At 41.4% G+C, this 24,713-nt stretch overlaps 4 protein-coding genes across 7 annotated transcripts; 1 reads left to right on the top strand and 3 right to left on the bottom strand.

The window, feature by feature from the left end:
* Window positions 1–3,457: 3,457 nt before the first annotated feature.
* On the bottom strand, window positions 3,458–9,656 carry LOC307248889 (twinfilin-2-like; the record flags this gene model as incomplete). The annotated part of the gene is made up of 9 exons (XM_080025428.1): window positions 3,458–3,625; window positions 3,754–3,875; window positions 7,256–7,406; window positions 7,549–7,674; window positions 8,042–8,146; window positions 8,237–8,332; window positions 8,500–8,678; window positions 8,767–8,844; window positions 9,632–9,656. 9 exons carry the CDS (start codon window positions 9,654–9,656, stop codon window positions 3,458–3,460), a joined length of 1,050 nt encoding a protein of 349 aa, XP_079881554.1.
* A 1,702-nt stretch (window positions 9,657–11,358) lies between these two features.
* Window positions 11,359–14,819, bottom strand: LOC307249191 (WD repeat-containing protein 82-like). Its single transcript, XM_080025830.1, has 9 exons — window positions 14,451–14,819; window positions 14,079–14,179; window positions 13,879–13,945; window positions 13,273–13,372; window positions 12,917–13,033; window positions 12,254–12,409; window positions 12,081–12,150; window positions 11,851–11,993; window positions 11,359–11,746 (listed from the first exon to the last, which is right to left on the bottom strand). Exons 1-9 carry the CDS (start codon window positions 14,609–14,611, stop codon window positions 11,714–11,716), a joined length of 948 nt encoding a protein of 315 aa, XP_079881956.1. The 5' UTR covers window positions 14,612–14,819; the 3' UTR covers window positions 11,359–11,713.
* A 422-nt stretch (window positions 14,820–15,241) lies between these two features.
* rpusd4 (RNA pseudouridine synthase D4) lies at window positions 15,242–17,830 on the top strand. The gene is made up of 6 exons (XM_080026257.1): window positions 15,242–15,729; window positions 16,149–16,356; window positions 16,475–16,568; window positions 16,690–16,840; window positions 16,940–17,037; window positions 17,618–17,830. The coding sequence occupies exons 1-6, from the start codon at window positions 15,321–15,323 to the stop codon at window positions 17,819–17,821; spliced, it is 1,164 nt and encodes a 387-aa protein (XP_079882383.1). The 5' UTR covers window positions 15,242–15,320; the 3' UTR covers window positions 17,822–17,830.
* A 1,137-nt stretch (window positions 17,831–18,967) lies between these two features.
* LOC307249502 (transcriptional regulator QRICH1-like) lies at window positions 18,968–24,240 on the bottom strand (the record flags this gene model as incomplete). 4 transcript variants are annotated; one of them, XM_080026244.1, is made up of 12 exons in its annotated part: window positions 24,167–24,240; window positions 22,903–23,186; window positions 22,726–22,791; window positions 22,063–22,200; window positions 20,986–21,978; window positions 20,375–20,534; window positions 20,064–20,218; window positions 19,873–19,987; window positions 19,683–19,791; window positions 19,430–19,578; window positions 19,245–19,335; window positions 18,968–19,157 (listed from the first exon to the last, which is right to left on the bottom strand). In XM_080026244.1, exons 2-12 carry the CDS (start codon window positions 23,173–23,175, stop codon window positions 18,968–18,970), a joined length of 2,439 nt encoding a protein of 812 aa, XP_079882370.1. In that variant the 5' UTR covers window positions 23,176–23,186; window positions 24,167–24,240. The 4 variants fall into 4 exon arrangements, with proteins under 4 accessions (XP_079882370.1, XP_079882372.1, XP_079882369.1 ...); XM_080026246.1 differs by lacking the exon at window positions 24,167–24,240 and adding an exon at window positions 23,871–24,120 and having other exon boundaries at window positions 22,063–22,194; XM_080026243.1 differs by lacking the exon at window positions 24,167–24,240 and adding an exon at window positions 23,871–24,118.
* Between the last annotated feature and the right edge of the window lie 473 nt (window positions 24,241–24,713).

Here is a 24,713-nt window from a genome sequence, read left to right as displayed (position 1 = left end):
TGACAAGTACAAAACCAACAAACAAACTAGAGCTACAACTAAAACTGAAAAATCTACTAATTAAACTATAGCATCAAAGCCTACTTAAAACAAAATAAAAAACAAGAACATACCCAACAAATGCATCAAAAATGTAGTTATAGCTATGCCAAGTCTAAGGCTTACAGTCTCATAATCATTCTGGCATAATATTTATAGGCCATTCATAAAATAATGCTATAATAAAACACAAAACATATCATTTGGATAAAAGAGTCTTACCGTAAATCAAGGAAAATCAAGGACCGCGACCCGTTTGAAAAACAATCCAGGGCATAATCCAGTTTCTCACAGTAAATAATTAATTTTCAAAGCTGTTAACTCTGATTAAGGCGGAAAAAACAGAAAACCTTACCCTACTTGTACCTGTATATTGCAATGATAAAATGAGAGAAATATGCCTATTAATTAATCTACAAATGGCACTGAGAGGCTGCGTGCGTGCTCTTAATGCAGCAGTAAACTGCAGGGCAGAAAACAGCTCGTTCCGTGTGGACTGTCGGAGGTTCCAGGAATCAGTTTCCAAGGAAGGTTTTGTGTTTCAGCGCCCGCAGTGACACTCAAGCTGCTGCCGGCAGCCCCGTGAATAGATAGACTGTCAACACACACCGCTTCCTATATGTCTTTCAAAATAAATGACGTCGCTTTTGTCAAGGAGCTCAGACCTCTTCAGGATTCAAGATACAGATACACTCACTTTTAATCTGCTGTGAGAAAGGATCTAAATGAATGCAAATAGGCTATAGCCTACCTCAAATGCTGAATCAAAGCCCTCTGTAGCCCCCATAGACGATGGTTGCCCCTCATACAAACTGAGTATGTGAAGCTTTTTATTTGGCCTTTGACGATTTTACCTTCTATACCACTTTTCATACATTAAAGACATGACATGCAATAAGATTGTCTAGTAGCATAAACAGGAGCAGGATAGAACACTTCACAACAATAAGCTAAGCTTTCAAACTAGATTAGTTTATGTCAAAAGTTCATGTTCAACTGGCTATTGAGTAAAAAGGCTTTAGCCTAACTGTATAGGCTACATCCTTAACTCAATCGCCAGTTTATTAGACTACAACATACTTTAGAGAGGTGTTGAACTCTGTAACTGTGTTAAACTGGCAGTTTAACACAGTTTGTCCAGGGTTTGTTATTATGTCCTGGCAAGTTATTTCATAATGATTGATTTATATAATATTGAACACTCTGAGTCTCCACAAATAAAATGCCTAAAGGTCTGCATATTTTGTTAGTTTAATTGTAATAATAGTAATTTTTCTCATAGGCCTATATGATTTTGTTGTTTTATTTCCTGTCACATCCTGTACTTTGCACGCCTACACTTTTTAACATTTTATCTTGGTATATGGCAGTAGGCCTACTTCTGGCAGCTCTTGCGCTGCCTCTGGCTGTTTTGATGCAGCATAAGTTGCTTAATGGTGCATTTATGGTAAATGGGAATAACCACCTTTCAACCTTAATGTATATAGTATCACACCATAGCACTGTATGGTTTCAAACTAAAACGCCAGGATCTGTTTAAATTGTAGGCCTACACAGCAAATAAATAAAAATGGAAAACTGATAGGCCTATATATAGAGACAGAACAGTCAGTCTTTTTGTTCTGTCTCTACCTCTTCAGGCTACCCATCATGCTTTGAACAATAACTTTTTCCAGCAGTGATCATTTCTTGTTATGTTATCATGAAAGAAAATCACCTGTGTGGTGCAAACGGTTGACTTGCTTTTCCTGGAAATTATCGTAGCTGGGGTTATGTCAGAGAAAGTCACTGTGTCTTTAATCATTTAAATTTGTCAAGGTTCATCATCAGCCACAACAGACTTCAAATGCACAAAGATAAAGACCATTTGAAAGCTGTTGCTGCTGCTCTGAATCCCGTTTCCACGAAAACATGTCACAATCAACCGTCTTTTACCCGTGAGATATGAAAGTAGCAGAACTGCATGGCAGAAGTCTTCTGGGTAGAGAGCTTTCCTGGAAAACACACACAACAAACTGACCTCAGCTGCTGAGCTGTGATCCCTGCTGCTACTGGCCTGCATGACTATATCACTCACAGGCAGACACACACAGGCGCACACACACAGGCGCAAACCCCCCCCCCCCCCCCACACACACACACACACACACACGCACAGAAAGAGAGAGGGGGGGATATGGGCAATGAGGACACAAACACTAGGGAATAAAGAAAACCTTTTTATTGTAGGACCATGTAAAACAACAGCCTTCAGTTGAGTTTAGTTATACAGTACATCGCTCAGGTGACTGGGTTAGGGTTAGGCAACTGTGACATGTGACATGTGTGGATGAATTTGGATGTGGTAGAGTGAGCCATGGGCAAAGCAAATGCCTGTACCAGGCCAATACAGAGAATCCGCCCTAAAACAAAACATAGCAATGTCCCCAAATGATTGTTAGTAGCTAAACCAATGTTAGAGAAAAAAACACAACAATAAATAGAGCAAGGGCAGGAGAAAGTCCGACAGGAAATGTTGCCTTCAACTTCCTTAAAGAAAAATATATAATTTCATATATCAAAACCATTTTGACATTTTAATGTTAGTTTTTATCTGCAGGCTTAGCTGGTTGACTGACAACTTTACAGGGACAACAAGACTCCAGGAGGTCACAGCTTCGGCCAAAAAAAAAATCAATAGTCTGGCACTTAACCTACTTGTTGCTTTTTCACTTTTTTAAAAACATATTAAAAAAAGGAGGCATGTTAATCATTAAGCGTAGAGTTGTTGGTAGGCAGATTTTTATACCGTTGGACAAAGACGGGCAAGCTGTTCCCCCTGTTTCCAGTCTTAATGCTAAGATAAGTACAGAGATGCAAGGTATCAACCATCACATAACTTTCAACAAGAAAGCAAATAAGTGTATTTATGGTAGTTAAATGCCAAATTCCAGTTATTTACATCATCTGACTTACCTTAAAAGACCAAGACTTAGATTTGTATATGATTTATCACATCCTGACGTAGGCTATTTCTGGAGAGTTTCCAATCAGGTTTAAGAAGTTAAACCTGATATTATTATTTATTTTCACATTATAATTATCTACCTCAAATTGCAGACACTTTATTGTGCCGTTGAAATGTTTTTATGTACAACCATTACATTTTTTACAAACCAAAAGAGGAGTTCACCTACCAGCAAATCACCCAGGTTAGACTCAAACTACCAACACTGTCATTGTTCACGTTTGATTGAGCAGTTCCTTGTGTTAAATTATAAATACACTCTTTTACTTTCCTAACTTTTCCTGTTTTAAGTGTGAAATCTGAAAATAAACTGAGGAGAAATGGCAAGAAGATAATTAGTCAGATGACAATAACAAGTGAATTCATAGACATGTGTAATGCCTTGTGTGTCTGTGTGAGTGTTAATTATGACTAACTTTCCTCCCCATTCTCCCCTGCACCCTTGATGAGGCGTTTGTTGCCCCTCTTCCCTCCTGGTCCGCGGGGCTTGGCAAAGGCCTGCTTTAAGGTGTGCTCTATTGGGTGGACCTCCTCGTACAGGAAGTCTTCTGTCAAGCCGTCGCCATTGTCTATCTCCATCTGCACACACACGCACGCGCGCACACACACGCAAGATTAATGGCCACTCTTTTTAATAGGATTACTAAAACATTGATCATCATCATATAGATACATTAAGGTATTTGTGGGTGATTTGGGTGGACTACCTTTTTGGTGACCTCCAGCTGGTAGTCTTTCTCAACCTCATCCAGTAGCCTATTCTTACAGCTGGAATACAACATCCGTTCCTTGATACTGCATGTGTACCCAGGCATCGAATATATGAACACTGGAAGAACAGATATCAAGTTGTCACTTACTCAAGCAGCTGACACTTGTTGCATCACTAGATCAGATCACATGTTTTACTTTGCCACAAAAACCTGATACCTAAAACTGACACTCGCTACCACCTGCAACAAACTATACACTACCAGATAGATCAATACAGTACCAGAATATCCGAATTGTCCATGAAGAAAGGAGAATAAGTACTTCTGTTGAAAACTTGACAGTAACTGCTTTGAAACCAATCTCTGAGTAACATTTAGTTAACTACATGTGTTAGCTGTTAACAAAAAAACAATGGGTATACTAGGGGTGTAAACGGTTACAAAAATGTCTAAACGGTAACACGACTGCAATTTTTTGTGTCTGTTGTGTGTCCGTAGTGCTGGCTGATATACACAGATTCTCTCACACACACACACACACACACACACACACACACACACACACACACACACACACACACACACACACACACACACACACACACACACACACACACACACACACACACACACACACACACACACACACACACACACACACACACACACACACACACACACACACACACACACACACACACACACACACACACACACACACACACACAGAGCGGGGCAGATGGATTCTGCAGACTAGCTTTTATCTTCTCCAAATAGTTTGTGTACTTTCCGATTTGAAATGAATTAATGCGTATGTAGTGTCTGAAATCTACATTTGATTATTTTTTTGGAGCCAGTTGGGGGCAGTGGAAGAAGCTTGACATATCAGTGATTCTTGAGAAGCGGGACAAAAGGCCGTCTTCCAATATTAACTGCTGTTATGTTTAAAAGTCCAAAACAGTGTGTCCACAGAGAAGGGTCAAATCATTCACATGCAATAAAACCTATTAAAATGTATTTAACGATTCAAAATAGTTTTTTTCATCAAAAGCAACACTAAATAATCTCTCATATCAATAAAAACTGTTTTTCTTCAACACATTCATGTTTTAAATGGTTTCTAAGTGGTGGGACACTTTTTGTCACCACTGTCAGACATTTCATTAAAATGTAATAAAATCAGGCAAAATAAGGGGCAGCTGTCACTTTGAAGGACCTCTTGTCAAATTCTACCTCTGCAGTACATTAGAGTCAGACCGGCTCTGTGTGTAGTTTTAGAATATTTCACATTCAGAATCTTGAAAGTCTTGTGTCACAACCATGATATGTCAACACCGACTTACAATTTCTGAAGAAGTTATTTGAAATGTTTTGATAATTTTATTTTCCTGAAGTAGTTCATACTAGCACCTAACATCAACAGAAAAACCAAATGGCTACTAGATAAATTCCATTTGTTATGTTTAAGAAACGTTAAATATGTCAACACCGTCAGACAGGTCAACACCGTCAGACAGGAAATCTGACGGAGTTGACATCTGACGGTGGTGATAGGCCAATGACGGTAAAAAAAAAAAAAGCTGGGAGGTTGTGTCAAAGCTTAGCTCAGTAGCTTGGTATATGTTGGATACATACATGTAATTTAATTTGCCGAAACATAGGGTTTGTATTTTTTCAACATTGCACCCTGTTTGCTGGGTCTTTTGACATTTTGTGAAGGAAAACTGTCTCTGAGATATATATAAAAATTAAAATAAAGGACTTTTGCCTGCTACTGGAGAAACTGAGCGACTGTCTTTTGCAACATGTATTTATTCCAGGTCCCATTACCAACCTTGGGAAAAGGAATCAAATCTTAGAGCAAGGCAAGGCAAGGCAAGGCAAGTTTATTTATATAGCACAATTCAGACACAAGGCCACTCAAAGTGCTTTACAGGGGCAAGATTAGAATACATAAAACACATTATAAAACATTTAAAAGCGAATAAAAGACGCAAAAAAAATAAAAAATTAAAAATTAAAACTCGATTTAAAAACATAATAAAAGAAGCAAATAAAATGAAAATTGCAAGTTAAAAAGGAAACAAAAAAGTCTTCAGACTCGATTTAAAAGAACTGAGAGTTGCAGCAGACCTCAAGTTCTCTGGGAGTTTGTTCCAGATTGTTGGTGCATAAAAACTAAAAGCTGCTCCTCCTCGTTTAGTCCTAACTCTAGGGACTGTAAGTAGACCTGTCCCAGACGACCTAAGGGCTCTGGACGGTTCATAACTTATCAGCATATCAGTAATGTATTTTGGCCCTAAACCATTTAGTGCTTTATAAACCAACATCAGAATTTTGAAATCAATTCTTTGAGTGACTGGAAGCCAATGTAAAGACCTCAGAACTGGGGTAATGTGATCCACCTTTTTGGTCCTAGTGAGGACTCGAGCAGCAGCGTTCTGAATTAGCTGAAGCTGTCTGATTGATTTTTTTGGAAGGCCAGCAAGGACACTGTTACAGTAGTCAAGTCTACTAAAGATAAATACATGGACAAGTTTTTCTAAATCTTGCTGAGACATAAGCCCTTTAATTCTTGATATGTTTTTTAGGTGGTAGTAGGCTGATTTATTGCAGACTCATTGGCCTGAATACATGGATGACATCAGTGTACATGACCCATGGGATGAAATGTATCGACAACTTCAATATCATTTGTAACTGTAAAGACTGCTTTAAGCCTGATGGGGTGCATCCAAACATCACTGGATCCAGATTACCTGGTACCAGCTGACGTCAGGCTCTTGGGATGCCAAACCCAAACAATGTGTTGATAAGCGTGAAGGACAGGGCACATGGGCAGGAAGCCTGTTATTACTCTGTCCCAACCAGGGATTCATAAATGGCAAGGCCAAGCAAATTTCTTAATACAGTATAATGACATGGTCTAAGATTTCAACATCTGTTTTAAATACTGTTGCTCCAATAAAGGATAAAATGAGGGCAATTGACAGAATATCCATATGGTTAAACTATAAGAGATGAAGAGAATCTGTCGATCATCTGAAAGAATATGGAGGAAAAGTAGGCTCACAGTTCACTGTCATATAAGAAGCCATAACTGCCTATAACAAAGCAATATGGCAAGAAAGGACTATTTTCTAAGATTATTAAAGACTAGAATGCTGGAAACTCTACAATATTATTCTCAACTATTGACCAACTACTCAACACTGCCCCTGTCTGTCCGCAGCTCTCTGCATTCTGATGAACTTGCATTGTTCTTCCATAACAAAATAAGAATTGCTGCTGACCTCAGTCATCACAATAAAAAAAAAATTGTGAAAAGCACTCATGTAATGCATGCATGTAATTTATGTATTGTAAATCAATTTGATCTGCATTTCGTGTATGAAATGTGCTAAACAAATAGTGTTTATTATTATCATTTTGTATAATTCATGGGAAGCTCCTCCAGGCTCTTGAAAACAGAAAACTACAGTGAGAGACTACTGACCGAGCGCCTCTTGCAGCTGGCCCTGGTGGGAGTGTTTGTAGATGAAGAAGTGGTATCTGGGTGAATCTGTGGGAATCCTGTAGGGGAGCTCGTGCGTCTCTGTAGGTTTGGTGTGAACCAGCTCAATGGTCTCTTTCTCTACATCCAACTGCTGCAGCACAACATGCACAAACAAGCTATGTTCAGGGGTCAAGTCATGCACAGACAGTTTAACTGACAAACACTGATACACAATTTATTTCAGGTTGTTTTTGTTGACACAGGGAAGTGCAACAGGCTCAACACTGTCTCACCAGCTGTATGTAGTTGATGCGTCTCTGCTTGAGTTGCTGCAGAGCTCGTTTGGCCTCTTCTTGTAACGGGAATGCGAGACCTTGGAGAGTCTGTGCCCGTTTGTCTAAGCCAAACTCCATTGTTACCTGCAGGATTATAAAAAAAAGAAAAACACACAGGAAACTCAGTTCTGATAAGTTTGGGAAATGTGACAGAAAATGAAATGGCAGTGAGTCAAACAGATTGTGACAAACCCTTGCTCGTGCTGTTGGAGTTCCAATTCGTCTACGTTCATCCTACAAACAAAACAGAGGGTTTTTCTTAAAAATCCTTTCTCTTCTTCGTGCACACATGTTTGAGTTTGTGTTAGGAGGAAAACAAATCTACCTACCCATACAACTTTATCCTGCAAGGACAAACAGAAGCACTGAGTACACATCACATACAAACCACATTAAGTACAAGGTTTGTGTCATATTTTCGGACAGTTTGCGTTCGTCTTTGAAACTTTACCTCTGTGATTTTAATGCGCTGTAGTTCCTGCTCGGCTGCTGAGAGTGGACCCGGGGCGGAGCAGGAGGACATGTGCCGCAGATATCCCTGGAAGCACAGGTCGTCCTGCCAACAGGCACACACATACAGGAGGGTTTTCTCCATCACCGCGATACACTGCCATCAGTCGGTCATGCTGGAGGGGATTTTACTTACCTCGACTGTGCCAAACATTTCATCTTTAATGTGACCTCCTCCAAACTCTTTCTTCAGTGTGGCCCGGGTGGCGGCATACACCATCTTCTGCCTCACCTAGACAGACAGGAGGATGTCATGAGCCTCAGCCATGGTTATTATTGTTTTTTTATTGGGTCTTGCTCAAATATTTTTTCAGACTTGTAGTTTTATATCCTTTCAACACTAATGTTGGCTTCAGGATAAATTTGAAACACTTTCTGATCAGTGTCAATATCACATACTGGTGATTGGTCAGGTGACCAGGCGATGAAGATCCACTCATATCCCTGTGCATTCTGGGAGTCCAGCCGGTAGAGTACATAGCAAGGTTCCTGAGGAGGGAGCAGAGGAAGCAGGAACTGATCGTAATCCCTGTCCCAGCTGTGTGCCGGCTCTCTGTACTGATCTAGCACCAACTCCTCTGCAAAGAAAAACGTGTATCAGCTAAACTCATCTGAGGATTTAGAACAAACCAACATGTGTCAAATCTTTTCTGAACTCATGTTTACCATTCCTGATGACAATCTTCATTATTCTGATGGTACCTCCCCTCGCTCGGGCCAGAAAGTCTTTCAGCTCAGATGTTGCTAAAGTAACGAGATACAAGGCAGGACAAGTCAACACTGAGGATGGGGGTGGGGGGGGGGGGTTAAAACAAGTAAGACAGAGTTGGGAAGGTTAGAACCTGAGACTCCACTTCGGGGAGAGCATTTGATCCACTGCCAGATAGTCACGCTATCACCTTAAGTGACTCAAACAGGGGGGGCATATGGACAACAACCACTGAGAAATGTCAGATGGGGGGATGCAAGGAAACCGCTTCTCTTCCCCAATTTTAGAACCCATGAATGGTATATTTGGTATTGAAAACTAGAATTGGTTATTTATTTGTCTGTCTCTTCCTCTTTCACTATGGTTACCAAACACAGCGGCCTCATAAATGATGTAAGATCAGGTGAGAAAGGGGAGAGAGGCGCTCTTCTGCCAACCTGTCCCCTATACGCTCCGATTACCAAATGCCATAAAAGAGGTATATACGTACCGTAGCTCTTGATTAGCCATTAATGCCAGGTGCTGTATATTACAAGGTCACAAAACAGAAGACAGATCATTTCAAATCCTCAACAGTTAAATTGAGTCAGTGAAGTAAAGGGGCCATATTAAGATGATTGTTTGATTTCCCCATTGTTTGAAGACATCAGAGAATATTATCAGATATATATATATCATGCCATGGCACAGCTCAAAAGCTAAAAAGAACACTATTTAAAAAAAAATCACCTAAACCACATTTGGAGACCATCACATTAATTCACAAAAACAGCCTGCTTTATAATTTCTTTTACAGAGTTTCCCTTTCATAAATGAATTTACCGTTAATTCCAGTTTGGTGTGACATCTTTTGGCAGTGGCTTCACACTCCTCTCATGCAAGAAGGACCAGGTCCCGGCGTCCGTGTACAGGTATCTGTGTGTTCCTCTCTCTTCTTACTCAGCAAGGTAGGCAGCCTCTACTCTGATGGCAGACGGAGGGACCCACGGCATGCGCACCAGTGACATAAACGCCTGGAGGGTGAGTCGGGAGATTCCCAACACGTGAAATACAATCTGCGGAACTGTGGCTGATGGGTAATAACGCGCCTGTCAGTGGATATGCCAACCTAACCACTGATCTAAACCTCTTTTGCGTATCGATGACCGCACGTTTCAAAGTCTCTGTGGGGGAGCCTCTCCCACGTCACGCACTGTGCCGTCCCTGTCCTGTGCTTGGCCGTGCTGGTCTACCGTGTGCGAGGAGAAATCCAGCGCTTACCGACTTCACTGCTCACTAGAGATTGTTAAGGTGCTGCCAGTGAGCAGCAGGTAACCACATGTTATCACTCATTCATATAGTGTCCTATCAGCTCTGGCACGATCTCAAATTCCAGCCACCTGGTCACAGAAATGTGACACCAGGCAAGAATCTGACCGCTTCATTTCAACATTGTTCAAAAGACCAAAGGATGTAAGGGGGGGGGGGAGTTCATGTATTTGTGGTCAGTGCATTTTGATCTGCAAAGTTACATTTAATAGCAGGAAAGGTACCTATGCATGTTCCCGAATGATCAGTACTAATGATTTCTTACAAAGGCCCAAACACACTCATCAAGGTACACAGAATAGTAAAGTCTGTAGTAGAGTCTGCGTGTGTAAGGGTAAAAAAAAAGTGTTAAGTTGGGGAGTATATGGGAGTGCCAAACACTTCAACTATCGTGCCTATTTCTCCATCTCTCCTTCCACACATCTCTGGTTGCACGCACGCGCTCACACACGGAGGCAGGTGAGATCCAGTTAAGAGTGTACCTGTGAGGTTACCTGTGATGGGACCATCCATTATTCACTCTGTGGTGAGTACACAACCCAAGCCTCTATACATTATTCAACAGAGCCCCCACCCACCCATCCGCTCCACCTCGTCTAACTTCAGGAAGACACACTTTATGTGCACGAAAAGAACAAAAAACACCCACTCATCAACTTGATTAAAACTGCCTGCGCTCCCTTCTCTCTCGCTTGCCTGTGTGTGTGTGTTCAGAGGTTAAGCTTACCGACTGAGTAAACTTCTGTTTGCATCGGCTCAGTGATCTCACGTAAGTGCCGAGTCATTGTTCTGTAAACCACAACATGCTAATCTTATAATTCAATCTATAAAGGGTTGTTAAGGTTGTAATTATTCTTATACAACAAGCAACTTTTTGTCAATGATAAAATCGACAGGAAATCCTTCAGCAACTATTTTGTTGAATAATAATAATTTTTCAAGCAAATATTTCCCAACTTTTCTTAATGACAGCTTCACATTTGTGAGGATTTGCTGCTTTCCTTTGTTTTATTTGATATTGAACAAAATATCTTTGACTGTTGATTGGACAAAACAGGCGATGGTGGAAGCGTCATTCACAATTTTCCCCATTCACCGCCATTTAATTACTAGAAGAAATAACTTTCAGCTCAAAGAGCCCGAGCACTGTGTAACAAGATTGACCTGATGTATGACATAAGACAGGATGTCAAAAAAAGGAAGAAAAAAAACACCAGCCCTCATTTCATTCTAAAACGGTTTATTATCCAATATTTAAGTAAAACACTGCTTATTAATCAATAACATAATATATGAAATATCAAGATAAAATGTTAAAATTTAAACAGAATGTAATGTACATAGATTGCCTAAAAAAACTACTTTTAACAGTAGGTGGGTGGGATTGTGTTGGTTCACAGCTGCACCAACCCTTTTAAAAAGTTTTTAAATAAATAAAAAGGTTTACACACAGTATTAAAAATATACGCTTTTCTCTCCAGTACACTATGAGGTCAGGAGAGGTCAAGAGAGTTCAGTCCAACATATACAGGTATTCTACATTGCCACATGATTGTTTTGTGTTTTACAGCCAGGACTCACTTGGGCAACGTCGCTCTATAAGTCTTCGACACACGGGAGCCACAGCGCCTGTCGGGAAAACAGAAGAGAAGAAGAGAAGAAGAAATTAGTAATGAGCACTGTGATTGGCCAGCAGCAGCTTCTGTACACCAGAAGTCCATCTTTGATCTCACCATGTTGGAGCAGGCACTAGCGAATGTCAAATATCGCGGGTTGAACTGCAGAGTGTTGATGGGTCCTGGGTGTTTCCCATCCAGCACGGCCACCTTCATCCCACTCTCAGTGCTCCAAACGTGGACTCTCCCATCCTCCGAGCCTGCACCACAACAGCAACACACATTTCAACAGAGATCTTACAGGAGGAGACCAAAAATTAAAACACAGAAAGGTGTTTTAGGCCTACCGATCATGACAAACTGCGAGTCTGGGGTGAAGCAAGCCTCCAAGGAGATGCCTTTGCTGTTATTGTAGCCCTTAAAAATGAGCAAAGACCAGAAAACACCATCAAGCCGTCACACTCATTTACAGGTCGATGTAATTCAAAGGGATTTGTTCGGGTGTGTGTGTGTCTCTTACAGAAAAAGTGTGAAGTACAGATCCATTGAAAGCGTTCACAACTCGTATCATCCCTCCATTGGTGTTGATGAGAATCTGCTTCCCATCGTTACTGAACTTGAGTCCAGTCCAGTCACAGACGCGATTAAACCTTGTCTCGAAGGAGGCGAAGGGACCCTATTCACACAAGGGTAAAAAAAATTATGAATACAGTAGGGATGGGACTATATAAGATTTGATCTCAAATTGAGATAAGAAACAGTCACAACAATTTCATCTTGGTGAATTTCCTTTTTGGGATTATCATGACACCAGGAACTAAAGAGGGCGCTGCATCTCTGCAGTCATTCCTGAATCCTATACATGTAACCAGCACCTTATATCTCCCATAAAAAAAGTAAATTTACTAAGATTGATTACATTTTTTTTTACCAAAAAAAAAAGTGTGTCCTTTCCGTCATGCAATTCAAATATAGCTTTGTAAATAAAGTGATTCCAGTATGTTATTCTAAGAAGTTTGATAATATAGTGAATTGCAATTATTTTGGCCAAGATAATCTTGATGTGAAATGTATATATCACCCCATGCCTAAAACCAATTATAACAGAGAAAACAATGAGGCAGGGTTATGAACAGCAACTCCCTCCTCATGCAAACCACTTCTACACATATTTGCATTTTACCTTGTCAAACGCACGGAGATCGTACAATTTAATGGCCTGTGATTCCACCCCTGCAGCAAATATTAGTCCATCAGGATCAAAGGAACAAACAGGTTTCCCCAGCGGATTAGTCAAACCCTGAAACACAAACAAGCACAAATGAAATGTGCAAGGCAGATACTTTATATGCAAAAGTATGTTGACAGAAGTGCAGCAGTGTTTCTAAAGCAGGTCTGGGGACACCCAGTGGTCACTCACAGGAGAAATGCTTATTACACAGTACCTTGTAGCAGTTGCTTAAATGACATGTTTAAAATACCTGCCCACAGAGAGCAAAGAAAGTGTCATTTTCCAGCCCGTTCACAGACTAGACTCACCTGACAGTTGGGAGAACGCAGGTCCCAAATCCGGATCGTCTTATCCAACGAGCCTGATATAAAAGTATCATCCACTGGTGACATGGAGAGAGCAATAACTCTGAGAAAAAAAAACAGATGAAACAAATAAATCATAGAAGAATAAACTATATTTATAGATAAGATAACGAATAACCAGATTAGTCAAAGTGAAACTTAATGGAGAAATGTGGACATTTTTTCCCCCATATTTATCAGAGTTTAAGTTAGGAAAAGATTGAATAGGTAGATTGAGAAGATATTGAATCAAAATGGATAAATTAAAGAGGAAGGACGAGATTATAAAAATCAGAATTTTTTAGATGGAATTCCACTTCATAAAAAAACATCTTATAGCTTCTGGTTTGATGTTATTAATGGGAAGCTGGGCTTGAGATGCCCTCCAGTAAACCAGTGTTAGAGAATAAGAATGTTTTATTATGGTATAAATGTATTTGTCTGCCCAGCAGGAACCTGACCATGGTTGGGTATAATTATTTTCTCATGATTATTGGGTGGAAACAGTCGACTCTTAAAGTTGACATCCATGTACTTGACACTACATTTGTATACCTGCTTTTTACTCACCTTGCAGTGTGGCCGGGGAAATACCTGATGTACTTGTTATCGGTGAGCGAAAGGTATCGGATGGTATCTACACAAAAAAGAAAATAACTATATTTCAGCTTCAAGAACCTACCTAGTAGAACACATGTATTTACATACTGGCTTAGCATATTGTTTAGTGCTTTGTGCCAGCAGTGTTACTGTCGGTATATAGTTATTACCATCTAGTTTGTTGGAGCTGTAGACCGCTGTCTGTGTGTTTCCATGTGTGTAGCGGATGAGGTCTACTCCATACTTCTTGCTGAATAGGGTCCTTTCAGGCCTGAGAAGGTACACAATATTATAAATATAAATTTGACCTGATCAAGCAGAATGAGCGCGCAGCACTTCAAAGGACCACAGTTTAAATATCGAGATCAATCTTTATTTACATCTATCATAAATAATATTGGGTATATGCATTCCAGTTTCAGTTTAGTCACAGAATAATGATGAGTAATTACACAGTAAATACTTGCGTTTTCGCTTGTGTGTGTGTGTGTGTGTGTGTGTGTGTGTGTGTGTGTGTGTGTGTGTGTGTGTGACACACTTACTTTCCTTCCCTGATGTCATACAACACAATGCAGTCGTCGTCGCTGCTAGATATTGCATTTTCGCCATTTGGGCTGAAGTCCACACAGTTCACTTTCTGTGAATTTTCTCGGTATGTCCTGGCAACCCTGAAACTCCGCAGCACGCTGTCTGTGATCTTCATTTCTGCAGGGAAAATGTTTTTATGTAAAGCCCAGAGGCTGTCCTCCTCATCAGCTCCAAATGTTTCTCCTTCAAAGAACAAGCCAGTGAGTCATGGTCTGCTGCTTGTCTGGACCATAGCCTGTGTAGGTCTGGACGAACGATATCATAAGACCTTAGCGCGACAGAAACCCTTACATTTTCAGAAAAACAGTCAAATAAAACGCCATGTGTTGTTTACAGCATGCGATGCAACCACACATTAACTCGCAGCGTCAAATGTACACTCGGTTTCTTTCTCATTAACTACCAGGAGGGCGGTGTTTTCCAATCACCATTACAGTCATAGGCCGCAGCAGACCTCCGGGCAGTAGTGGTGTACGAAACCAGCATCCCTATTTCAGGAAAGGGAAATGACGACAGATCACAAAGGTCAGACATATTTTTCTACCAAAGCAAAACATTTAGCCAAAGTTGACATTTTTTGTAGAGGCTTGAAAAATTGTTATTCGTTTTTTTAGTGTGCAATGTTTATTGTTATGTTTATAATCCAAACATTGCACTTGTTCGACTAAACGAGTTCACCTAAAAACCACACTAGCTTTTGTTTTGAAAGGTGTGACCCGGAAGTCATTAGATAGCATGTGTCCTCTGGAGTTTGTTTGTATCTCCATGCTTATGTTAACTTCTAGCTACACCTTTCTTTATATTTCCAGGATCTACACTCTGCGATGAACAGCAGCAGCAGGATAGCACGCAGTGACTGGAGGTCCGGCCTGAACATAGTTTTCTCTCGGGTCAAACCTTGGTTAAACTGCGGCCGGTGTCCGGAGGCAGCACCGTACCTCAGCCGGAGCCAGACTACCGCCGCTGTACCTGCTCCAGGAGCCGAGGACGGAGAGAAGCCCCGGCTGAGAGCGATCGACCTGGCCCGAAAGGTTCGGCAGGAGGGGGCAAAACCACCGACGGAGGAGCCTCCAGTGTCTGGTCAGCAGAAAATAGTGACGGAGCTGAAGCGGTTCAGTCTGCAGCTGCAAAACGTTCATCCCAACGTGCTGGCCAAACACCTACACAGAAGCGTGCTGTACCAGGACAAACATGTGGTGGTTATCAACAAACCTTATGGTGTTCCTGTCCGAGGTACATCAGGGATTTACTGACTTATTTTAATTACAACTCAGTATTCAACTTTAAATGAAAATAAGCAACTCCTCACTTTGATCAGCTGCAACCAGCAATTATTTGTCGTTTTTGTTCTATGAAATGTCAGATTAATCTGTTATTGAAATGGTTGCTGATGTAAATGTTGATCAACAACAAATGAAATTGAATACCTCTGTGATGATGTTCTTGTAACAATAGATGATTCTGCAGATTATTAAATAATAACAATTTCGTTTTTGCATATTTGCTGATATTGATCAGCTGATGTATTGGTAGGGCTTTATTCCAATGATGGTACCTACATACAATGTTAGTATTATTAATAACAGACATTATTGGATATATCATTGGAGTAGCTGGACCTGAACACCTGCACATTTGTTGCCGTCTCTTAGAGGCCTCGGGGGTCACCTCCATCTCCTCGGTACTTCCTGTTCTCTCCAAAATGCTGGATGGGATGAAGATCCGCTCTGAGTCTCAGCTGCTGCCCTGTCTGGGACTTGACAAGGAAACACCAGGAGCTCTGCTGCTGGCCAGGAGTGAAGAAGCACTGGAGCACATACTCAACCTCCACAGAAATAACCAAGTGCAGAGAAAGTACTGGTGAGGCACGATGCAGGGGTTAGAATAGGACTCATTTGTGCAAGCTGCTTGTTGTGCCACATTCTGCAAATAACAACTGGTGTTTTCTGTGTTTCGCATGCTTCATTTTCCTCCTCAGGGCCATCACAGTCGGTGTACCTGTGCCATCTGAAGGAGTCATCGACATCCCCGTCATAGAGAGACAGGTCACAGGCTCTCAGCCACACTATAAGGTGTGTCTTTTTCTTTTTTGGCCTTGATGGTGTAATTATTAGCTGTAAGTCAATTAATCAACAGAGATAAATGTTTGTAGTTTCTCCAATCACATAACTTTCTTTTAAATTATCGTTTCAGATGGCTCTGAGTCCTCTCTTCAGAATGAATGATGCAGGTGATGGTGTGAGCAAAGTCCGTGCCCATCGGCAAGCCCAATCTGCCGTGAGCAAGTACAGAGTCTTAGACAGCAGCAACGGTTGCAGCCTTGTGGAGCTCCAGCCTCTTACGGGTAAAAAAAGGCCGCAACTTGTCACTGGAAGTAACCATCAAATCAGTTGGTTCTGAATTACAATAGACTCATTATCTACTTGTTGATTTTTTCCCTCAGGAGTGAAGCACCAGATGAGGGTCCACATGGCGTTCGCCCTGACGTGCCCCATTCTTGGTGACCACAAATACTCCCACTGGACAAAACTGGCTCCCCAGGTAAAATATGTTTCCAACTTCACGTGAATCCAGAAGCAAATAACTAGTAGCACAAAAACAGGGGAAATGACGAATAGAAAGAATAGAAGTCTGTCAAAAGGGGTTAACTCGTCATATTGATGTAGTTCACTGCAAATCTAAAAAAGAAATGTAAGTTAAGGAGGAACCGAAGCCACGATAAATAGGGACCTAAGGTTTTTCACACTTGCGTGGTATGTCACTGTTAGCACATCACCCCTGTTCCACTGACAAATACAATTCTCCACATACATATACTATTTTTAAATAAATACTATGCCGCTTCTTTCAGTGGTGGTTTGTATGCTGCTATATGGAAATAAATTGCATGTCACATGTGTTTAGCAACCAAAATAATATAGCATGCCGTTGATCAGTTACAGATGCGTTGAAGTAGAGGCTAAATTCTAGTATAACATAAGCTTTGAAACCCAGCCATTTACTAGCATCCAAAAAATAGCCCTTTTCAATCTGCCTGCTAATTTTTACAGGTCAAGTGTGAGGATTTTTTCTTCTGTCATCTGTTCTCTCAGAATAAAAATCTCTTGATTTTGATCTACAGAAATTACCGGAGCGTGTGCTGGGGAAGCTCGGACTGGAACAAAGCAAGATCCGGTATCTTCCCCTTCATGTGCTCGCTCGACACCTGACGCTGCCAGGAACCAGTCAAGCAGACATCAGCGTCTCCTGTCCCCTGCCTAAATACTTCACACAGACACTGAAAAGACTGCAATTAACTATTCCAGATGAAAAGGACCACGAATAATCATCTTATTTGCATTCCATCTGATGTTTAAATGCAGTGGGCAGTGAGCACCAGTCGAGAAGGACCTTTATGTTTCTGGTACAAGTGGAAACAAATGTGTACCATTTCAGTTAAATGGTAAATTAAATTATATCAAGCCTGGTTATTGTAAAATTGAAAATGACTCTACAATATGCTGTACAACTCATTTTAGTACTACACAATTGAACAATTTTTTTAATGTCAGTTATAGTTTACCACTGGAGGCACCACTGGGTTATAGATGCTTTGTTTTGTTTATTTAAAAAGGCCCAAACCTTATCCTTATTCCATATGTCCAGAGAACAGAGCTCAATACTTATCAATTTTGAAATATGTAACATTACATTTTGATACAAGGATTAATGCTGTGTCAGCTTAACAAAGGTGTACCCATCTGCATATCCTGTTTCATAACATACTGTACATACAGAGAGGACAAAGTTGACAAAATCCTTGTTGGGTGTTTCAATCACTAGCTTTGACCTGAGAAAAATGTTTCCAATCTCCTGAATCACTAATATAGCACTTGACCTTGTGAATATCTGAGGTTCAACTCACTCAATGATCCACAAGCATAAATTATGACGTTTTTGCAAACAGGCACAAGTTCTTCAGCTTTGAACATATCAATACATGATCAAAAATGCAGTCGATATACAAAAAAATAATTTGTGAGTAGTGGTCCCTGTAATTGTCCAGTAAGATGTAATTAATCATAGTAGAACTTAAGAGAAGTAGGATGTTCAATGAGTAGTGAAAGGTTAAATGTCCTCATATCATATTGAAAAGACAGACGTTTACAGGAAAATGTACCACCTGTGGTGTGCCCAGAATCACAGTCCAGTAATGGAGAGACGAAAGCCTCCCTTACTCGCCAGTTCAAAAGGTTACAGAGGCAATGGCTTACAAAAGGTAATGGAGAGAAAGCACAGCACTCCATCAGCTGAAAACAAAGTGGGAGACCAGAAAAAAATGTTTCTGTTATGATAACTCCTCCACAGAGAGAGACAATTATTTTGTTCCGTTTGAGATGGCCATTGAGGTTTAGCGAGTCAGGATGGATACCGCAGTCAAGAGTGAGTGATTTGAGAACAAGTTCCCATGAGTCCAGTCTGTCCTCACGGTTTAACTCATGTTGTCCGGGCTGATGCTGAGGATCTCCTGGATCTCTCGCACCACAATGATGCGGGCCAGCATGTGCTCTACTTGCTGAGTCGTGAGGGGCTGAGAGGAGTACCACATTGGGCTGTTTGGTGCCACCACAGGCTCTGGAGTCATGTAGTATGCATCGTTACGTCCCTTAACGCTTTGAGGGCTGGAGAATGAAAAGAGAGTTAAGATTGTATCTCTCCAACAGATTAATTATCCAGCGACATGATTCATGTGATAGAAAGCCACTCACCATTTGAAGAGATAAAAGTCATAAAGTTTAATGGGACAGCGAAGAGGATTCTCTGGATCTTCGGCCTGCTCTTCATACATATCATCCGTTCCTGAAACAGAAGTCACACAGCAGGTCAGCAACAGCCATGTCTGCAGTGATTCCTTATAGCAATACTTCAGCATAAGGCTAACTGTATTGAGCACCTTTTTGGGTGATGTGTGGACCTTGTCCTTTGAGAAGGCGAATACTGGTCGCTTTGTCCTTGGCATTAGCAGGGTTCTTCCTCGTGTGTCTCAGGACCTTAGAGAAAGCTACTTTCATGTGCTGTTCAGGTGTTGTCAAGCGGAAATGCCTGTGACAAAAGATATAATGTTAACACATGCAGTATTTACATCTAGAAAGAAAAGTCTTTGCCATTAGAGAAATCCGGTTCAGTGCTGAGAGCTGGTTACTCACTTAGTGTTGAAATACATTAGAGTCGTGAGCAATGTGGATGGTGAATGTGCACCAAGCTGTTTACACTCCCACAGCATCTCCTCTGTCACATGACTTGGAATGACATAACCTGAGATGAAAACAAATAATCAGTCATTCTTACTACAAAACATTTAGATAAAAAATGTGGACATGCTGACCTTTCTCTCACCTAAAGGATGGACACTGGGTTGCCAACCGTCCAGGATTTTGTGTAAACACCCACAGAAACGTGTGTAATAAGGATCAGAGAAAATGTCGTCCACGCGTCCATTTTCGCAGAGATACTAAAAAAAAGTGCACAGGTAAGTTAACTTCAAAGGCTTTTGGAGTGATACATTTTATGAATATAGGGATACTAACCTTTTGTATACACAAGAAAACATAATATAGAACATCCGGTGCAAATTGTTCCTCTTCTAATCCTCGTGCCTCCTGCGTCATAAGGGCAAGACCCAAGTTTAGCTCAGCAACTGCGCTGGACACCAAGTCTTCTTGAAAACGCAGCGGCTGACGACCTGGATACAGACAGAGAGATATGCAACGCCTTTATTAGTGCATTTATTTGCTTCTTTTTCAGTGTCGAGCAGAGGAAAAGTTTATAAGAAATAGTACAAACGGCTACAAACACAAACAAAACTATGAATGTATTGCTTTCAGAGGTTTTGAATTACGTCCTATGGGTGCAAGCTTTGTCTTTTCCTGTTTGTTTAGCTCCGTGTTTTTCCGCCTCGCCCAAAGGTGCCAAACCTCCAGGCCTTCCTCTGGCTTTAGACAGACAGGAACCAGAATCTCCGTGGGCGGTTCAGCGTGACCCTCCGTCTCTATGTGACCCTGCATAAAAACCAATAATCAAAACATTAAAGAAGTTAAGGCTTTCTGGGCAGCAAGTACAAAACCCATCCAATAGCATAACTGAGCAACAACAATTCACATGGGATTTTTCAAGACCTTCCCAACTGAAAAAAACAGACAGAAACCAATAAATTCCAATAGTGACAGTTCCTAAAAAGCAAACACAACTAGGCCTCACACCAAAAGCTTCAATCACCATCAACAGCTTTGAATTGGTAAGTTTCAGGTATTGTTCCTAGGAATTTCTTGACTATAAAAGGGTAACTTTTTTCATTTCCATCACAGACGATTAATTTTAAAATTAACCTTCATCCATTTTATGCATTGAGCTTTAGAAGAAACGGAGTACAAAGCCTATGACAAAATCTGTTCTAGCCATACTGATCAAGTTCTTCAGTAAAATGGCTGTAAGGAAAAGTTATGTTCAAACCTGCAGATGGAGCTGATGTTCTTGTCCCTCTTCTTCTTGGCTCTGCTGTTGATTTGGGTCCCATATGTGAACCGACTGTGTAGTGTTGTAAGTCCCTCCTACAGTCTGCACTGCCACAGGGATGTGAATGTTCCCGTTCATGAACTGTGCCGGGAACAGGGTCTGTACGATTTCTTCCTGTGTCCCAGTGGACGCTGAATGACCATCTGCAGACCTTGATGAGGAGCTGGGGGACATCTTGTCCTTACCGTTGGTGACTTGCATTGTGTTGTATGTCTCCTGCGGTATGGCGATGTGGGTAACACCGTGCTGCTGTGGTGTAGAGTACACAGGAATAGTCCAGGTCTCACCTGTGGGACCTGTGATTGTTCCTGTAGTGCTGTACAGCTGGGCGCTGTCCACAGTGAGCAAATCTGGTCGTAGAGACACGTAGCCTTGCTGCTGCCCTTGAGGGATGGCAAGAACTGTGGCCATCTGCTGGCCCTGTGGAACAGCATACGACATAGTTACAGGGACATCCACCTTACGCTTCTTGGCAGGTTGCAGAACAGTAGAGACAGGAGCGGACCTCCTCTCTGCCTCCCTGTGAGAGTCCTGATGCTGTGAAGGAGACATAGCCTCGATGGTCTGGATATGGATCTGTTGGCCACTCTGTAGCTGAAATTGCTGGCCACCTTCTAACTGAATATGCTGTCCGCCCTCCAGCTGTATATGCTGGCCACTATGTAATTGAATTTGCTGGCCTCCCTGTAGCTGAATATGCTGTCCACCCTGCAGTTGTATATGCTGTCCACCCTGCAGTTGTATATGCTGTCCACCCTGCAGTTGTATATGCTGTCCGCCCTGTAGTTGAATCTGTTGGCCAGACTGAAGTTGAATTTGCTGCCCCCCTGGCAGCTGAATATGCTGTGTTCCTTGGAAGTGGATTTGTTGGCCACTTGACAACTGGATTTGTTGTCCTCCAGCTACAGCGGCAACCAGCTGCGCCTGAATCTGTGGAACAAAGTCCATATATCAATCACAAACCAGAACCAAAGTACCAAATGGATGCACTTGAATATGCGATTAATCCTATACCTGCTGTTGCTGCTCCTCTGTAAGCTCTCCATGCTGGACAAGATGGGCTGCTGAGATTCCCTGCAGGTCTTGCTGAGACGGGGAGGCCACCTGGAGAACCTGGCCCACTGCTTGGCCCTGCTGTTCCTGAATCTGAACCTTACACAGAGGCAGAGTATGAAAAAATAAATATTCAGTATGTCAAAGAGTGACGACATCGCAATGGATCAGGGAATGAGGCGCACTTCACACTACGCTGCAGTAGTTACATTAAGGCAAGACACTGAAGGCGAGTGCAGTGTTAAAATCTTTATTTAATTCTAACAATATATTAAGAGTCCAAAGTTTTTACAGAACAGGTTTTGGTTAAGCCTATTTTGATTTTATAAATCAAATATACTATGTACAGGTCTTAAAAATGCTATTTCAGCATGTTTTTAAGAAGAAATTGTGTAATAAATAAGACAATTAATAAAATATGAACAAATGCTTCTGTAATAACCTTAAGAACAGTGCTAAGAATTATTATGGAAAGTTTAGTTAATGTAAGTGCTATAGAAGTTGTGACTGTTCGTATTGAAAGGGTTGAAAAAAAAACTAATGTTGAGATAATGGCTGTTTAAGATAGTTGCATAGGAGAAATATACAGAATCAAACAAACAGACAAGCAAAGTATAACCTCACCTGCACTTGGAGCTGCTGTTCAGCCTCTTGATGAGACATATGAGATGGGATCTCTGTCGAGGTCACCTGTACCAGACACAAATCATGTGCATTCATAAAGCAGAGCAGATTGGTGATCAAAAACAATATCATTCAACAGACCAAAAACACATGACAAAAGAAGGAACCCGCTCTCACCGGACCAGCCAGCTCTAAGAGAGAGCCAGCCACCTCAGTGCTGTCTGTGTAGATACAGTTGGCGCCCTGCTGCTGGTAAACCATGGCTGCTGTGGTGGTGGTGGTGGTGGTGGTAGTAGTGGCGGCCCCTTCCTGCTGGCTGAACTCCTGCATCACCTCTGGGCCCCGGGATAGCGACTCCAGGAACTCCTTCATCCTGTGCTGAGGCACGGTCCGGGCCTTCTGCCGCACATATTCATCAAAGGATACCACCCCACTCTCCTGCTCATTCATCGTCACTTGACCTGGAGAGAGGACACATTTTCAATAATTTGAGAATGTGATCTAGTCCAAAGCAGCTCACATTTACTATGAAAGAAAATATACATTTAATGAATTATATCACAATAAAAGGTTGGCGGGCATTACTCTTGCAGTTGGAATTATATGAAAAGGATATAATAAACTACATTATCCAAATCCAGCTGGTTTCATGGAGGGATGTTGGGGACAAAGTGCATTTTGGCTGCTACGCTTCAAACAACTTTTTATAGTAACTTAAACATTGCAGTCACAGATATATAACTCACAGCTAGGTCAACTATTAGTCACACTATGAAAGATAATACTGGTTAAATGTGTATAGAGGCTATATGTTTTATACATGTTTGCTTGACTTTACGCACTGACTGTCCAATAATAGCGTCTACGTTAAACAGCTAGTAGTTAGCATGTTAGCTTCACACTGTTAGCAAGGCACTGTGTTGCCGCAGCCCGTATGCATATAGTTTACTGCTACCGCTAACTGTATTCAATTATGACTAATACCAATGTGATGTCTACCGTAAATTATATAATTAATATGCACATTTCTTTCATATAATATAACAAACATCGAACAGGCTACGCGTTGCTATTACACCGCGCAAGCTAACCATTGTGCTAGTGTTAGCTAGCTAGCTCGACGGCTCTGGATCCTGTCATGCTACCTTAAATAAAACGAAATCCTCTGCTTTCCGCCAAGGCACGGTGTTTAAAACTAAAACGCCGATAAACGTCTAACAGCTACCACCAGCATGCCATCCGCCGTCCACGCACAGCAGGACCAGCTGTGTGATCTCGCAAAACAAACGCTGTGATTAGAAAAAAAACTGAAACAGCATCGAGGAGGAGGCGGCGAGGCAAGGTCTGACGTCTACCCTGCTTCAATTCAGGTCGAGATCCAGCCAAGGCAGGCTCTGGTGTGAAACAAGCCCCCCCAAGCCACAGCAAATAGGCTACTTACAATAAAAAGCACCGATTTAACTTAACCAGGTGGTGTGTCACTACTGCCCACATCACCCGGACACACAATGGCAGAAAAAGCTCGCAGTGTTTATCAAATGAGATGTGACGGAAGTCAAGGCCCCTATAACAACGCGATTTCTGCAAAGGCTGCTCTGATCAACCCGCCGTGTCCTGTTATCAAGAGTTCCCATCCTGAGAGCAAATAAGCAGGCTCTCTAGCTGTGAGACCAACACTGATATTTGACATCAAGGCACGAACCTACAGTTTAATGCACACAACAGGCCTACATCTAAAGCTTTGAATATGCTTCATTGTTTCATAATTGGTCTGCAACACACCTCCGAAGAATAGCCTACTGTCTTATAACAGGCCTACGTGCATTTAATACCGGCTACCAGCATAGTTCGATAGGTAGGTATATTGATATTATATACAATCTGAATTAAAAGCATTGATTATAGGATATTCTCTAATAAATTAGCCCAAATTTCAACTTCACTTGAACTTTTTGATGAAATGGGTTATTATATTGGCCTCACGATGA

Source organism: Ammodytes marinus (genome assembly GCF_949987685.1).
Source record: "Ammodytes marinus genome assembly, chromosome: 4".
Lineage (NCBI taxonomy): Eukaryota > Metazoa > Chordata > Actinopteri > Uranoscopiformes > Ammodytidae > Ammodytes > Ammodytes marinus.
The sequence above is the reverse complement of the archived record's forward strand: the minus strand, read 5'-3'. Positions and strand labels throughout refer to the sequence as shown.

Coding starts and splice junctions, on each gene's coding strand:
- rpusd4 (XM_080026257.1), top strand. CDS start 15,321: ATGAACAGCAGCAGCAGGATAGCACGCAGTGACTGGAGGTCCGGCCTG. Junction 16,357..16,474: donor CAAGTGCAGAGAAAGTACTG/GTGAGGCACGAT, acceptor TTTCCTCCTCAG/GGCCATCACAGTCGGTGTAC. Junction 16,841..16,939: donor GGAGCTCCAGCCTCTTACGG/GTAAAAAAAGGC, acceptor TTTTTCCCTCAG/GAGTGAAGCACCAGATGAGG.
- LOC307249191 (XM_080025830.1), bottom strand. CDS start 14,611: ATGAAGATCACAGACAGCGTGCTGCGGAGTTTCAGGGTTGCCAGGACA. Junction 13,373..13,878: donor TTCCCCGGCCACACTGCAAG/GTGAGTAAAAAG, acceptor TTTTTTTCTCAG/AGTTATTGCTCTCTCCATGT. Junction 12,151..12,253: donor CTGTACTTCACACTTTTTCT/GTAAGAGACACA, acceptor CTCATTTTTAAG/GGCTACAATAACAGCAAAGG.